The 15,457-nt window shown below is 44.9% G+C and overlaps 1 protein-coding gene across 19 annotated transcripts in view; it reads left to right on the top strand.

Moving 5' to 3' along the window:
• The first annotated feature begins 300 nt into the window (after positions 1–300).
• LOC147606550 (transcription factor EMB1444-like) overlaps positions 301–15,457 on the top strand; it is a 76,839-nt gene continuing 61,682 nt past the window's right edge. For 6 of the 19 annotated variants that reach the window (XM_086792134.1, XM_086792135.1, XM_086792133.1 and 3 more), the window contains exons 1-3: positions 316–1,571; positions 1,703–1,891; positions 2,015–2,129. In XM_086792134.1, coding sequence (XP_086648260.1) covers positions 1,474–1,571; positions 1,703–1,891; positions 2,015–2,129 — 402 coding nt within the window. In that variant the 5' untranslated portion in view covers positions 316–1,473. Of the gene's footprint in view, positions 1,572–1,702; positions 1,892–2,014; positions 2,130–15,457 lie in introns of all 19 variants that reach the window. The other 13 variants (XM_086792131.1, XM_086792130.1, XM_086792127.1 and 10 more) reach the window with 5 other exon arrangements.

The raw sequence follows: 15,457 nt of genomic DNA, 5'->3' as shown, positions 1-15,457 counted from the left end.
CGTGTTGGACGAGTAAGATTGCTTGTCCATGTTTTGCAACAAGAATAAGGATGTGTGCGGCCTTTCAACTTGATCTCAGGTCACAATCGAGATGGGCGTATCAGGGTCGAGTGAGGGTGAATATGTGAACACGCTTGGGGTCGGAGGGTAGACTTTTTTGTGCTTGGCATGGTAAAGTGATGATTTGAAGGCAATTACCTTGACCGAAAAGCCTTGCATTTCCTTCAAAATGTTATGGGGACAGTAGCGTTGACTTAAAGCTAAGGCTAAAGTGAACAAGAGCACATAAAAACAACAAAAGCACATAAAAACACGAATCTAGGAAAAGCTTATCAAACCGAGTTACCTTTGGACGTAAGCTCAACAAGGGACAGCGCTATGTGCTCGGCTGATCTGTGTGTGTGTGTATGTGTGTGTAGGGCTTTGCAGATACTGTGCTGTGTGCTGATCTTTACACTGTGTACATCCTCTGACATCTCTCCATTCGTTTTTGACCCTATCGAAGCTGCCATCACCATGGCAGAATCACGCACAGACGATTTGCTCTTCTAAGGTGTCATTTACCCTTCCTTTCCTCTGCTCTGGAAGTGCCTTTTCCTGCTGCTGATGGAACAGGTGATGGCTTTCGTAGGGCTTCATTCAGCTAGGCCGTTCTTCTCGCAAGCTTTGCTACACAGACAGGTGATGCTCATTCTAGGGTTTTATTCAAAGTCCTACGGCCTCATAGATGCCGTTTCAAGGTTTCTCTCAAGCTAGGTTTCATTGGAGCTAGGAATTCAATCAGGCCAGGGTTTCATGCGAGCTAGGGTACAGTGTACCGTTTTCACTCAGGCAAAGGCTCATCAAGCTAGGGTTTTCAAAATTTCACTCAATTCATGGTTGCTTTCAGGTCAGAATTTCAAAACAATCAGGCCAGGGTTTCCTTATGGCTAGGGTTTTTATCACACCCCGGCTAGGGTTTCAACCAGGGTTTCAGTATACACAGGCTATAGTTTCAACCAGGGTCTTATTACACTCAGGCCAAGGTTTCATTCAGGCAAGTTTTCATCATACTCTCATTAGGCTAGTTTTCATGACACTCAAGCCAGGGTTTTACACAGGTCAGGAATTCATTCACTCCAGGGTTTCATCACTCTCATTAGGCTAGTTTTCATGACACTCAAGCCAGGGTTTTACACCGGCTAGGAATTCATTCACTCCAGGGTTTCATCACACTCAAGTTGGGGTACCATTATGGCCAGAGTTTAATACATATACGTGATAGAGTTTTGATGAGTCTATGGTGAGGAATGTCAGCACGACTGAGCATGGGATGCCCTCTTTCCTTGCTTACTTGGGAAAGAAGAACAGGTTTAGATTGCAGGCTTGCTGGAAGGGATACATGCTGTGGCAGTTAGTGGTGCAGGTGAAGAAGGATACAGTTTTTAAGCAGGTGGACTTTTAAAAAGAATTGTACGTAATTGAATTGCCATAATGGCAACGATGCGTTTGAGGCAGACTTTGAAGAGCCTTTGTCTGAAGACAGGCTGGTGCTATGCTGTTTTCTGGAAATTGAAGCGCAGGAGCCGAATGTAAGCTCTACATCTTCTCTGTTCAAGTTAATCAGGCACCAGACTTGTACTTTGCTACGTTTTCTGCCTTGTGTGTTCTTTCTTTGCAGTCTTTGGGCTAGAAGTTGACTGACATTTCGAATGATACACAGGATGCTGACATGGGAAGATGGTTATTATGATTATCCGAAATCTTTGGCTGATGCTTGCAACAGTCATGGTAATGGCTCCTTTGAAACTGGAGGAAACCCTCTTGATCAAGGAGGGTCTGGAGATCTGGAGGGGCAAATCAGTCTTGCTGTTGCTAGAATGTCGTATTACGTGTATTCCATGGGTGAAGGGTGAGCTCCGTCTTTTAAATTCTCAATGGGTCACTTGCTACTGCTTCATCTATATGGCCTGCAGCTTTGTATGGTTTATCACCAAGTTGCCATTTCTAAAATTCATTTTCTATCTGGATCTAGCATCATTGGAAGAGTGGCCTTTACTGGCAAACATCAGTGGGTTTTTCATGATGGAGAGAATCATATGGAAGCTGCACCTGGAGGCATTCTGAATAACCAGTCTGTGCATGTGAAGGTAGCTGCAAATGCTTGTTGTAATATGAATAAAACTTATACTTTCTAGAGCATTCAACATGATGTCTTTTGCCTTTGTGCCTCATTAAGTTGAAAAAGCTTTGGCAGGCATGTTTAAGAAGCCTTTGTGTTTAAAAAGGAAACGTTCCATAGTTGTATGGCCTTGTGATATTCTGGGTGGCACCCTGTTAATCCAAGTTGGGATAACACCCTTTGTTCAGCCACGCTTCCTAGGGCTGTTACAAATATGGGAAGTCAATGAGGAGTTTCAGGAATTCCACTTGGGCCTATAGCTTGGCTGGTATGTCTGTCAGCTGCCTTCTTTGTGTTCTCTATGCATTTGTGTGCCTGTGTTTGTGGTGCTCTGGATGCAAGTTGAGCCCGATTGCCTACATGAGAGAGTTTCATATTACCCTGCAAAATTCGTAGTGATGATGTGACAGCCTGTTGATTCCTAGATCATTATCCCAGACTTCTGAGCCTACCTCCACCCTCCAATCATAAAAAAGTCAACAACAATCCTTGTGCTCTGGACCTCCCCTGAAGTTAGGTAGATGGGTGAAAAGATAGGAGTGCAGGGTCTTGAGATCATAGAATATCTTGCCCGTGGGGCACATTCCATACCACACCTGGTAACCACTAGGTTCACACCCGCAACCACTAGGGTGTGAAGGCCAGTAACCACTAGGGCCTTCAGCAGCCTTGGTATCTGCCTCAAGGGTTAGTCCAGATCCAAACCCACACATTGTTATACCACACCCGGTAACCACTAGGGCCTTCAGCAACCTTGCTATCTGCCTCAAGGGTTAGTCTTGTTGAGATATCGAGCTCATCTAGTGAGGCGGTGGACATTGATGACCCGCCTGGGGGATAGGCCCCACACTTACACCACTGGCATGGTTGGTGAGATCATGGGTGATATGCGGCCAGGGGGATGACAGGCTGTGTGACAGCCATTCTAGAGACTGGTATAGTTATAGCGCCAGCTCATTTAGTTGGGTACACACTATAGAGAACCCTAGTATGTATTTGGTTGAGTACCTTTTCATATTGTGTGCACTCTTATCTTTGTATATGGTGTGTTGAATGTTGTGTGAAGAAGAAGAAGATTTTCAGTCTCTCACCTTGTGTGTTCTCTTTTAGGGTTTTGTATGTGTGTGTGCGCGCGCTTGCCAGAGCTCAAGCTCTCTTCTCCCCTGCATCTTTTTATGGTATCAGAGCCTGGTTCATGCTAAGGGCTGAGCTGCAAGCAAGAGAAGTACAGGAAGCGGTACGAGGGTAAGAGCTTCATCTACTCTTCCTTATTTGTGTTGGCGACTACACCCTTGTCGGGAGCTCTACGGGAGGCACTGGCAAACGATCTCTGATTGAGGAGCTTTCTTCGCGGGAGTAAAGCTATAGGGCAATTATACTGTCTTATCGGACCGGACAATAAATTTTCAGTCCGAAAACGCGTTTCGAGCGTGTTAGGGCCTCCGTTTCTCGGAAAGCAGGCGATTTTGAGCACTGCGGGTAAGTTATGGATTCTATGCAGAACTCTGTTTTAAGAACTGTAGGAAGACAGATTGGTTGTGCAGACATTGTGTGTGCTGCAAGGAGGTCAAACAGTTGCCATTGGGTGTATGTATGCACATTGAGATCACTGGTTGTGACATTTGAGTGTAGTACACTACCGTTGCAGAAAATACAGCATTTTGTGCAGGACAAACCAGAGTGCTGTTTCTGGTAAATTTGTGTGTCTGACAAGATGCCAAATGATGGCATAAACCAGATTGTTGCTGAGAAGCTTGACAAGAACAACTTTCATGCTTGGAGGTTCAGGTTGACAAATTTTCTGATGGAAAAGGGTTACTAGGACTACATAGAAGGTGAGCATGAAGAGGCACCGGAGATACCGGAGATTAATCAGACTGCTGCAGATGTGAAAGAGTTCAAGGATTGGAACCAAGGAGCCAGAAAAGTTATGTATTGGCTCTCTATCAGTATACATGACACCATGATTGGGCACAGACAGGATGCCAAGTCCCCCAAGGAGGTGTGGGACACCTTGGTAAAACTCTATGAAACGAATACCAAGGCACGAAAGATACAGTTGAAGAATGAACTTCAGACTGTGGAGAAAAAGAGTATGTCTGTGAATGACTATGCATTGAAGATCAAGGGTATTGTGGAATCTCTTGCATCTATTGGTGTTTCAGTAGATGATGATGATAAGGTGGAAATCTGTCTATGTGGTCTTGGACCACAACACAAGGCGTTCAAGACGTCTATTCAGACTCGAGAAAACATTCCCAATCTCACAGATTTGGTGTCTATGTTGATTATACAAGAGAAGAGCTTGGGTGAAGACCAACAGTCTTCACAAAACAAAAACAGTTCAGAGCAACAGGCCTTCTACACAAGTTCAGGAAGAGGACGAGGTAGAGGAGGCCGTGGACGCGGCCAAGGAGGTGGCCGAAGAGGTAATCAGAATTATGGTCAGCAGCAGCAACAACAACAGTCCCAGAATTCACAACAACAACACGCAGGTAGAAGAGGTCAATTCAGAGGCAGGGGGAGTCAAAGAGGTCGTGGAAATTGGCAAAGGCAATATACTGATACACGTGGATGCTTTTATTGAGGAAATAATGAGGATAATGAAAGGTTGTTTGTTATGCAGCATGTCGTTAATGCCATGTTTGAAGCAGCACATAAAGATGATGTATGGTACGTTGATTTAGGTGCTTCGAACCACATGACAAGTCATGGGGAGTGGTTCAAGGAGATGAAAAACCTTGAAAGACCAGGTTTTTTGGAAACAGGAGATGACATTGCTCATCCAATTGCCCATGTTGGAGATGTGCCATTGTCTATGCAGGATGGCAAAGTGAAGTACCTTGCAGATGTACGTCATGTTCCGAACATAACAAAGAATCTGGTTTCAGTTAGCCAGATGATTGAGCAGGGTTTGTAGGTTCGGTTTAACCCTGATGGTTGTTATGTTGAAGACTTTAAAGATAAGTGCAGGTTGGTTGCAAAAGGCAACAGAGTGCGCAGAATGTTTACATTGAATGTAAACATGCCTGAAGTGAGTGCTGTAATATTTGCAAATGGTTTAGGAATTGTTGCAGACACAGACATTTGGCATAAAAGAATTGGACATGTGAATGTGCAGAGAATGAAGTCTATGGAGACTAAAGGAATTGTGATAGGGCTGCCAAAGTTTAAAGGTGAAGGTATGCAAAAAATATGTGAAGCATGTCAATTTGAAAAGCAAACAAAGTATGTATTTCCACGTGACAGAAATGTGAGCAGAAATGCACTAGATGTTGTGCATTCAGATGTATGGGGTCCTACGAAGACCATGTCTATGGGAGGTTGCAGGTATTATGTGACATTTATTGATGACCACACAAGGAAAGTGTGGGTATATACTTCATGAAGGAGAAGAGTGAGGTGTTCACTCATTTTCAGAATTTCAGAGTTATGGTTGAAAAGCAAATAGGGAAACATGTAAAGTGCCTAAGGTCAGATGGAGGGGGAGAGTACTTCTCCAATGAGTTCTCTGAATTTTTGAAGAAGAATGGTATTCAAAGACAGTTTACATGCAGATACACTCCGTAGCAAAATGGAGTTACTGAGCGGAAAAACAGGCACATTGTTGAGATTGCGCGAGCATTAATGGGAGAGAAGAATATGCCGCATAGCTATTGGGCTGAGGCTGTTTCTACAGTAGTTTACATCATGAACATGACTCCAACTGCAGCCATACATGATGTAACTCCAGAGGAGAGGTTTACAGGTAGAAAACCTGATTTGTCTCATCTGAAAGTCTTTGGATGCATTGCATATGTGCATGTGCCAGATGAGCTGAGACCTCAGCTGGATCCAAAAGCTGAAAAATGTGTGTTTATTGGGTATTCCCTTGAGCAAAAGGGATACATGTGTTATAACCCTGCTACACGTGAGTTGAGGGTAAGTAGGGATGTTGTTTTTGATGAGATGAACAGCTAGTATGTTGCTGAAAAAGAAGCTGTTGGAGCTGATGTGAGTGGAAATGTGGTTGCACAGAATACAAGTCAACAATCGCAGTCTTTGAGTGGACCAGGAGAGTCCTCATCTGGTGGTTCAGTTGATAGACCATGGAGTGGCAGGCTACGTTATAATACCAGTCCTGCAAATGTGATTAGTACATCACATAAAGGCAAAGAGAAAGTGGTTGAGCCCCTTAGTATGCCTGACATTTCTGCAGGGCATTCTCATGTTGATGGAGAGTCTAGTGGCTCAGAGATGAGCCTTGATGAGGATCTTGGAATACCAGCTATGAGAACACCTGGTGTAAAGAAGGCTATGGAAGCCATGAATGCAAAGCTGCGAAGATCTGGGAGAGTGAAGAATCCTGTGCAGAGGTTTACCTATGATGGTTATGTGGCACATCACTATGCATACATTGCAAAAGTTGTGCAGGTTGTAGAGCCCACATGCATTGATGAGGCTGTTGGAAATGTGTGTTGGGAGAAAGCTATGGATGAGGAGATGGATGCACTATATGGAAATGAGACTTGGGATTTAGTGCAATTGCGTGAAGGCAAGAAAGCCATTGGATGCAAGTGGGTGTACAAAGCAAAACATAACAGTGATGGAAGCATAAGCAGGTACAAGGCTAGATTGGTAGCCAAAGGATATGCGCAGACATATAGCATTGATTATGAGGAAACTTTCAGCCCAGTTGCCAAGATGGCAACAATGAGTTGTGATAGCAGTGGCTGTGTCAAAGCAATGGTCTTTACATCAGATGGATGTAAAGAATGCATTCTTGCATGGGGATTTGTAGGAAGAGGTGTATATGTTGCAGCCACCTGTTATGAGGATGTGAGTCACCCCGAGCATGCTTGCAGGTTGAAGAAAGCCTTGTATGGCTTACAACAAGCACCAAGAGCATGGTCTGACAAGATTTCTGAATATCTTGTCACTATTGGCTTTCATTTAGCCAATGCAGATTTCTCGCTGTATGTGAGACACAGTGATAGAGGGGTTGTGCTTGTTGTCATCTATGTAGATGACCTGATCATTACGGGGGACCATGATGCAGAGATCTTTGATGTAAAGATCTTGCTTAGACAAAGTTTGAGAAGAAGGATATGGGGGAGCTCAATATTTCTTGGGCATTGAGGTGATTAGGTCACCACATGGTATTGGATTACTGCAGAGACAATATGGCTTGGACATGTTGTCCAAGTATGGTATGACAGGCTGTAAGCTTATCTCAGTGCCATTGGATCAGAATGGCAAGTTGAGTGCAGATTCAGGAGAGATTTTGGAGGATACTACTATGTATAGGCGCATAGTAGGAAGCTTGATCTACATGACGATCACCAGGCCAGATTTGAGCTATGCTGTTGGGTTGGTGAGTTAGTTTATGCAGGTTCCTCGGAAGCCGCATTTGGATGCATTGAGACGCATACTGAGGTATGTGAGATCTACTTTGCATTGTGGACTATTTTATGAAACTGGGACAGAGATATGTGTACATGGGTACATAGATGCTGATTGGGCTGGTAGTATCTCAGATAGAAGATCTACTAGTGGCTTCATGTTTTCTTTGGGGAGTGCTGCTGTGACTTGGAGCAGCAAGAAGCAGCCTACGGTTGCTCTATCTAGTACAAAGGCTGAGTACAGAGGTGCTGCTATGGCAGCATGTGAGGTAGCTTGGTTGAGAAAGCTACTTGCAGATTTGGGCTATCAGTGGATAGACAAGTTGTCATTTTCCGTGACAACATTAGCAGTATAAAGTTGGCCAGGAACCCAGTTTTTCATGCTCGCACGAAGCATATAGAGGTCCACTACCATTTTGTCAGAGAGAAAGTTTTGGCAGGAGACGTTGACCTTGTTTATGTCAGCACACAGGATCAGGTCGCTGATATCTTCACCAAAGCATTGGGTACAGAGAAGCTCCGCAGATTCAGGGCTTCGCTTGTTGTACATGAGATGGAGTTGAGCTTGAGGGGGAGTGTTGAGATATCGAGCTCATCTAGTGAGGCGGTGGACACTGATGACCCGCTTAGGAGATAGGCTCCACACTTACACCACTGGCATGGTTGGTGAGATCATGGGTGATATGCGGCCAGTGGGATAACAGGCTGTGTGACAGCCATTCTAGAGATTGGCATAGTTATAGCGCCAGCTCATTTAGTTGGGTACACACTATAGAGAACCCTAGTATGTATTTGGTTGAGTACCTTTTCATATCGTGTATACTCTTATCTTTGTATATGGTGTGTTGAATGTTGTGTGAAGAAGAAGAAGATTTTCAGCCTCTCACCTTGTGTGTTCTCTTTTAGGGTTTTGTGTGTGTGTGTGTGTGTGTGTGTGTGTGCTTGCAAGAGCTCAAGCTCTCTTCTCCCCTGCATCTTTTCAAGTCTAGATCCAAACCCACACATTGTTGTCGAACACTTAGTTATGTGCATACCACTTACTTTTTTGTCCCCCAAGTTGAAATCGTGCTGATTAGTCTATGATAGAGCTCCTCACCGTGCTGAACCTTACTGGGAGCTAGGAGAGGATGGAGTACACCCATAGGCGATGAAGACTGGATGTCCACTGGCTTCATAGTTGATGGGAATCAAACTCATGACCCCTCCTCCTCCCACCCCCCTGGCCCCCTCGCACACGGCGTGCGTCTTTAGAGTTCAAGATTGCCAACTCAACTACGAAGCCACGGATTGCATACCACTCACTTACATAGGCCCTGAATGCTATTGATAACCGTGCATTCATGTGCTTATTAATAACTAACTCCAATAGCCAAGTGCTAATCCATGTTACACCTTGAATGCTAATGATAACCTTGCATTCATGTGCTTATTAATAACTAACTCTCCAATAGCCAAGTGCTAATCCATGTTACACCTTGCATGACCCATGGAGTACTATCCATGCCCTATAGCTAATTGATGCCAGAGATGTAACGGGTAGGCTCAAAGATAATTCTAGGATTAAGATCTAGGAGTCAAAATAGGCCAGAGGATATCTTGCATACGTAATCTGTTGATGTGCGGATTTTTTTTTTCATAGGAACGCATCAATAGATGCGGGGCCTGCCAGTGTGAGTAGGGATGATGGTTTGTGAGTAGTCTCTCATGAAGTGAAGATTGTACTTTGTCACTAGACATGACTAAGGCAATGTATGAAGGAATCAATGGAAACAGCAAGTCACTAAGCTCAACGAAGAGCTGTGAGAGGATTGTTTGAGTCAAATTTTTCTCAATTCTAGAAAGTATACACTCAAAAAGCAACATGCTTGTGGTTCCGTTAGAAAAATCCCATAATTGAAAAGAAAGGGAAGCTTGCATCTGTATCAAAACCTCTAGCAAAGGTATGTATAATAATTATATAATTTATTGATAAAAATATAAGAGCTAAGCTATTATATATAAACAACTATAAACAATTATTGCTAGGGTTAGGGTTCCACACAGACAGAGACAGAGACAGAGACATAGCAACAGCAAGTACACAGTGAAGATGGTGATTGATGCTCACACCCAAAAAGGATTGATTGGAATTGTGTGGAGCTAGAGGTTTGACTCCATAATATCAAAACACAATAATAATGGTGGTGTCCTTTCACACCAGATGTCCAAGGGGAAAACCCCAAAGGGAGAAAAGTGCCCTTGGTTAGCCCATGTTCACATGTGGTAGTACTCAAAGCATATATGCCAAGCTAGAGGATTGACTCCATAATATCAAAATACAATAATAATGGTGGTGTCCTTTCACACAAGATGTCCAAGGGGAAAAACCCAAAGGGAGAAAAGTGCCCTTGGTTAGCCCATGTTCACATGTGGCACTACTCATAGCATATATGTCAATAAATCTCCGCTGTAGTGGCAATGTGAACATGTACAAGGTCGGTAGCAGATCACTCTCTATAGGAGAGTAAGCCTAAATCTTTGCGGAAAGCTTCAAACTTCTCTCAAGGCAACGTCTTCGTGAACAGATCTGCAACATTGTTCTGTGTAGAGCAATAAGATAATGAGATCTCCCGTGCATGAATCCTCTCCCTGACATAATGTTAATGAATCTCTATGTGCTTAGTATATGCATGAAACATTGGGTTTCGTGCCACGGCTATAGCACTCTGACGGTCAGTGAGTATGGTGGTGGGTGTCTGTTGACACTCACAAAGATTAGTCATCAATCTCCTCAGCCATACACGATCTACTGTGGTTGTAAAGGTTGCCCTGTACTCAGCCTCACAAGTAGATGTGGCAATAGTGGGCTGGTTTTTGCTTAACCATGATATGCATGAATTCCCCAAAAAGAAACAATTCCCACTGGTGGATTGCCATGTATCATAGCCACCAGCCCGGTTGGGATCACTGTAAGCAAGCTACTCCCCTGGGGATATACCAATGCAGGATCCAGGGAGCTTTGAAGATAGTGGAAGATCTGCTTCATTGCTTGCCAATGCTTTGTATGTGGGTTGTGCATAAATTTGCTACACTGGGAAACCCCAAACTAAATATCCGGGCGTGTTGCATAAGTATACGAGGCAGCCTACTGCTTGGCTGTAAACACTCATATCAAAAGGCTCTCCAACATCATACATGCTCAATTTCAGCCCTGGCTCCATTGGAGTAGAGATGGGCTTACAATCTTGAAACCCAAATTTGTGCAACAACTTTTGAATGTACTTTGATTGGTGTACATAAATCCCACCATCTGTTTGCACAAATTGTATGTCCAAATGATAATGCAACAATCCTAAATCTGTCATTTCAAATGACGTTTGCAATTCAGCTTTGAATGCTGAAATTTTTTCCATATCATTCCTAGTTAGCAACATGTCATCCACATAAAGAATGAGCATAATCAAAGTGCCATGATCGTCTTTCATATAGAGGGTGCTCTCTGTTGGACTATTGTGAAAACCCTGTGTGTATGTATCTTCTCATACCAAGCTTAGGAAGCTTGTTTGAGACCATAAAGTGCTTTTCGAAGCTTGCATACTTTGTTTTCATGACTGGGCATCACAAAACCAATGGGCTGATTTATATACACTTCTTCCTGCAAATCCCCATTGAGAAAAGCTGATTTTATGTCCAACTGGTGGACTTTCCATCCATGATGGTTAGCCTATGCAACAACACATCTAACTGTGGCCATACGAGATGTAGGTGCGAAAGTCTCCTCATAATCAATGCCCTTTTTCTGGGCATATTCTTTGGCCACTAGCCTGGCCTTGTACCTGCCAATGGTACCATCAGACTTTCTTTTCAACTTGTATACCCACTCTGTGCCAATGGGCTTCTTGCCAGCAGGCAAGTCTACCAAATCCCATGTGTTGTTTTAATGGATAGAATCCATCTCATTTTGCATGGCTTTTATCTAATGCTCATCCTCATGAGCCTCTTCAAATGAATCTGGCTCATTTGCATCACAAAGTGTACTCATGCAAGCAACATCTACTTGTTCTCTTGCATTACGTGAACTAGCTTGTGTCTTGCTACCAAGGGGAGCTGAAAGTTTGCTCTCCTGTAAAGTACGGAGCAGCCAACGAGGCACAATTCTAGCCTCTTCCGTTATTGTCCGCTTTTGCTCCACTGCTTCCTCGACATTTTGAGGTGTACTGAGCTCATTTATGGGCTGATTTTGAGCACCCAAATGCTGTCCATTAGGCAAAGTTGATGGCTGATCTGTTGTGACATCAATTCCCAATGGGAGTAGTCCTTCAAACATGTTAAGTGGGCCTGAAGGTGGCTGTTCAAAAAATTCAGCCAATGGCTGGTCTGAATTTTCAGCAAACACAACATCTCTACTGTCCAAAATCCTTTGTGTGGAAGGATTAAAGAGATGGAAGCCTTTACTGCCACTGCTGTAACCACAATTATGCACTTAGCTGCTTTGTCATCAAGCTTACCTCGCAATTGCTTAGGTACATGTGCATAAGCCATAGTCACATGGGACGGAGGGGATGGACCCTTGGAACGGGGGGACGCCTTCCCGGGAACACTGTGGGACGGGGACGGACGGACAAACGTCCCCAGCTGGGCGTTCCTCACAAGGGACGACGTTGCGGGGACGGATCCAGGAGGGGACGGTTGTGGGGGATGGCTGTGCATGGGAATGCCGCAGGTTACTGTTTGGGCAATGGTCACACTTTTGACCCTTTTTTTTGGCCGTTTGGGAGGGGCTTTTCATGGGCCTTTAGCCTTGGCCCATAGGCCTTGAGCCTTTGAGGCTTTGGGCCTTGGCCTCTCTCTTGCCTCCCTCCCTAGAAGAAGACACACACACACACACCTCCCTCTCACACTTCAAGCTTTAGCTTCACACACACACACACTCTCTCACCCTCAAGCGGCAAGCCTCAAGGGCCAAGGTCTCAAGTTTCAAGCTCACACAAGCAAGCTGTAGCCTCTCAAGACACACTCTCTCTCCCTCACACACACTCTCTCAAGCTTCACACACACACATGTTAGCACATTCATCCCCAATTTCTGCCCATTTCTAGTGTCCTTTTGGTCCCTTTTGCATGGCCCTTGATTGTGGGCTGGCCACCCCCTTTTTCCATATTTTTCTGGGATTTTTCCTAGCCCTTTTGGTATTTTACCAGTCGGCCAGCTCCTCTGCTCCAGTCGGCCAGCTTATTGAGCTCCAGTCAGCCAGCCCTCCTCACCTATAAATAGGTGGGGCTGGCCTCTCACTTTTCATTCAGTCTTGTACATATTTGCTCCCTCACTTACGAGACTTGTAGTGTCTCTTGCTTGGGACTGTTTTGCTTCAGTATATTCAGCATAGTTTGCTCCATATCTCTCTCTCTCTTGCACTCTCTATTCAACACATTCTAGTGCCCCTTTGCTTCTGCTCTATGCACTCTTTCATGGTATCAGAGCTCCCGGTTTAGCAACCTCTTTGTTGCCCCAGATTCAGCACTGTTTTCAGCAGCTTCTCCTCTGCGTTTTCTCACAGATCTGCAGCCCTTTCATGCTGTGTTTTCTGGACTGAACTTGCTGGTCACTTCGCCTTTCAGTTTGGCTTCATCAACTCAGCCATCAGGTACTTGTTGACCAATGTTTTCTTTTCCACGTGGAGTTTGGGACATAGCTGTCCTGTTTTTTTCAAGACAGCAGCTTTCTTTGCTGCGTTTTCCTCTCCAGTGGGCTTGCTCCTTTGCAGAGGGTGTCTTTGGTGTTACAGGCTCTGGTGGCACGCTTGGTACCTGTGGAGGACAGTTTTTCTTCAGAGATTGTGCGTTTTCTTGATAGGGTCCAGAAACCTAATTTCTGGTTTTGCATTCCCACCCCGGACAAATGGTTGAACCAAGTGCCACTCCCACCCAACTTCATCGTGCATCGGGCACGCTCCCGTCTTATTCGCTTTGCGCACTGGCGCTCACTTTCAGTCAGCAACCTGAGCACCTGATTCCGGCAGACGCCGAACTTTGTTGAAGACGAGCCGATTTTCTCGCTTTTGGAGGAGGAAGTTTTGGGGTCTTGCAGCAGTACTTTACTGTGGGATTAGCTTTGTTATCTTTCTTGCCCTTGCAGGGTTGCAAGATTCTTGAGCGGGTTGGATATTGTTTTGGAGACTGTGTGATTCTTGAGCTTTTTGCTCAGATTCTTGGAGTGGAGGACAGTGGACCAGTGGTAGTCACGGCTTCTGAGGAGGATTCTCCTGTTGCTTCGTCTCCGACTCCTTTTTCAGACATCTGATACCCAAGCTATTGTCCTTGTTGATGCCTTTCCCTCTTGCAGGGAGAGTAGAGAGAGAGAGAGAGATATGCTGGAAATTCAGTATATTTCTGATGGTACAAAAAGGTACCTACATCTATAGCCCTTGGCTGCCTTCTTGAAAAGGTGAATATCACCAAAACATTCCTATACTAGGGACCCAACTCCTAAAGAGTTGAATGAATACAATGAGGAGCAAACTTGCTATTTATAGTCTCTTGGACTTCATGGAGAACTAGGCGACTGCTGGTCGGCCAATTGACTGGACATTAAATGCCTTTAAGCACTGTCCGACTGGGCTTCTTGATGTGTCATGATGTGCCTGCAGTCCGCCTTTGTCCTCTGGTTCAGCCGACCACGCTTGTAAGCAGTCGACAACAGATCTTGTACCGCCAACAGTCGACTATCCCTCCTTTTCATCTAACGCAGTTGACAGGACATCTTTCAATGCCTTTCATGCCCTCCTCCAAGTCCACACTGTACTTCGTGCTCCAAATCCTAGATCTATTGGTCTTTTTCTTGGTTGCCCCTTCTGGATTAGCTCTGAGAATGTCCATGGCATTTTCATGCACTGACATCCCCCTCTGCTAAACTTGATGACGGGATTGCAACCTGTTCTTGGATGACTGTCATCATGCCACTCTTTTCCAGGAGTCCCTCTGTCATCCATCCAACTCTGGCAACCCTTTTCACTGAAAATCCGGCCCGGTCTCCAAAACCACTATGACTCTGAATAAAATCTATGCATCTATTCCCTCTAGTCCTCAATTCCTTCCTGCCCTGACTCTGAACACTGTCTTGGTCTTCATTCCTGAGAAATGAGTCTGGCACTCACATCACCCCTTGGAGGATAATCCTCCCTTGGGACCGTTGCCCGAGAACCTATCTGGCTCACAGGACTGCCATCCCCTTTGGCTTTGTGGAACACCACCAACAAACCTCCTAGGAGCTCTTCCAGATTCTGTGTTCCTTGCCTTGGGCTTCGTATCCGTGTACTTTCTTGTACCTTGGACTTGTACACCATCATATAGGATTGAATCAGTGTTTAGCTTTACTGAGCCTGATGCTCTGATACCAATGTAACACGCGGAAGCTCCAGGAGTCTTCTTTCAGCCCTAAACACCACTGGAAACATGCTGATACAAAACGCAGACAGAAGGGACAGTAGAGAGAGAGAGAGAGAGATGCTAGAAATTTAGTATATTTCTGATGGTACAAAAAGGTACCTACATCTACAGCCCTTGGCTGCCTTCTTGAAAAGGTGAACATCACCAAAACATTCCTATACTAGGGACCCAACTCCTAAAGAGTTGAATGAATACAATGAGGAGCAAACTTGCTATTTATAGTCTCTTTGACTTCATGGAGAACTAGCCGGCTGCCGGTCGGGCAGTTGATTGGACATTAAATCCCTTTAAGCGCTATCCGACTGGGCTTCTTGATGTGTCATGATGCACCTGCAGCCCGCCTTGTCCTCTGGTTCAGCCGACCACGCCTGTAAGCAGTCGACAACAGATCTTGTACCGTCGACAGTCGACTGTCCCTCCTTTTCATCTAACGCAGCTGACAGGATATCCTTCAATGCCTTCCATGCCCTCCTCCAAGTCCACACTGTACC

The sequence above is a fragment of the Cibotium barometz genome, chromosome 57 (genome assembly GCF_041138505.1).
Source record: "Cibotium barometz isolate CiBa-2024 chromosome 57, ASM4113850v1, whole genome shotgun sequence".
NCBI lineage: Eukaryota > Viridiplantae > Streptophyta > Polypodiopsida > Cyatheales > Cibotiaceae > Cibotium > Cibotium barometz.
This window is presented reverse-complemented; position numbering and strand designations above follow the sequence as displayed.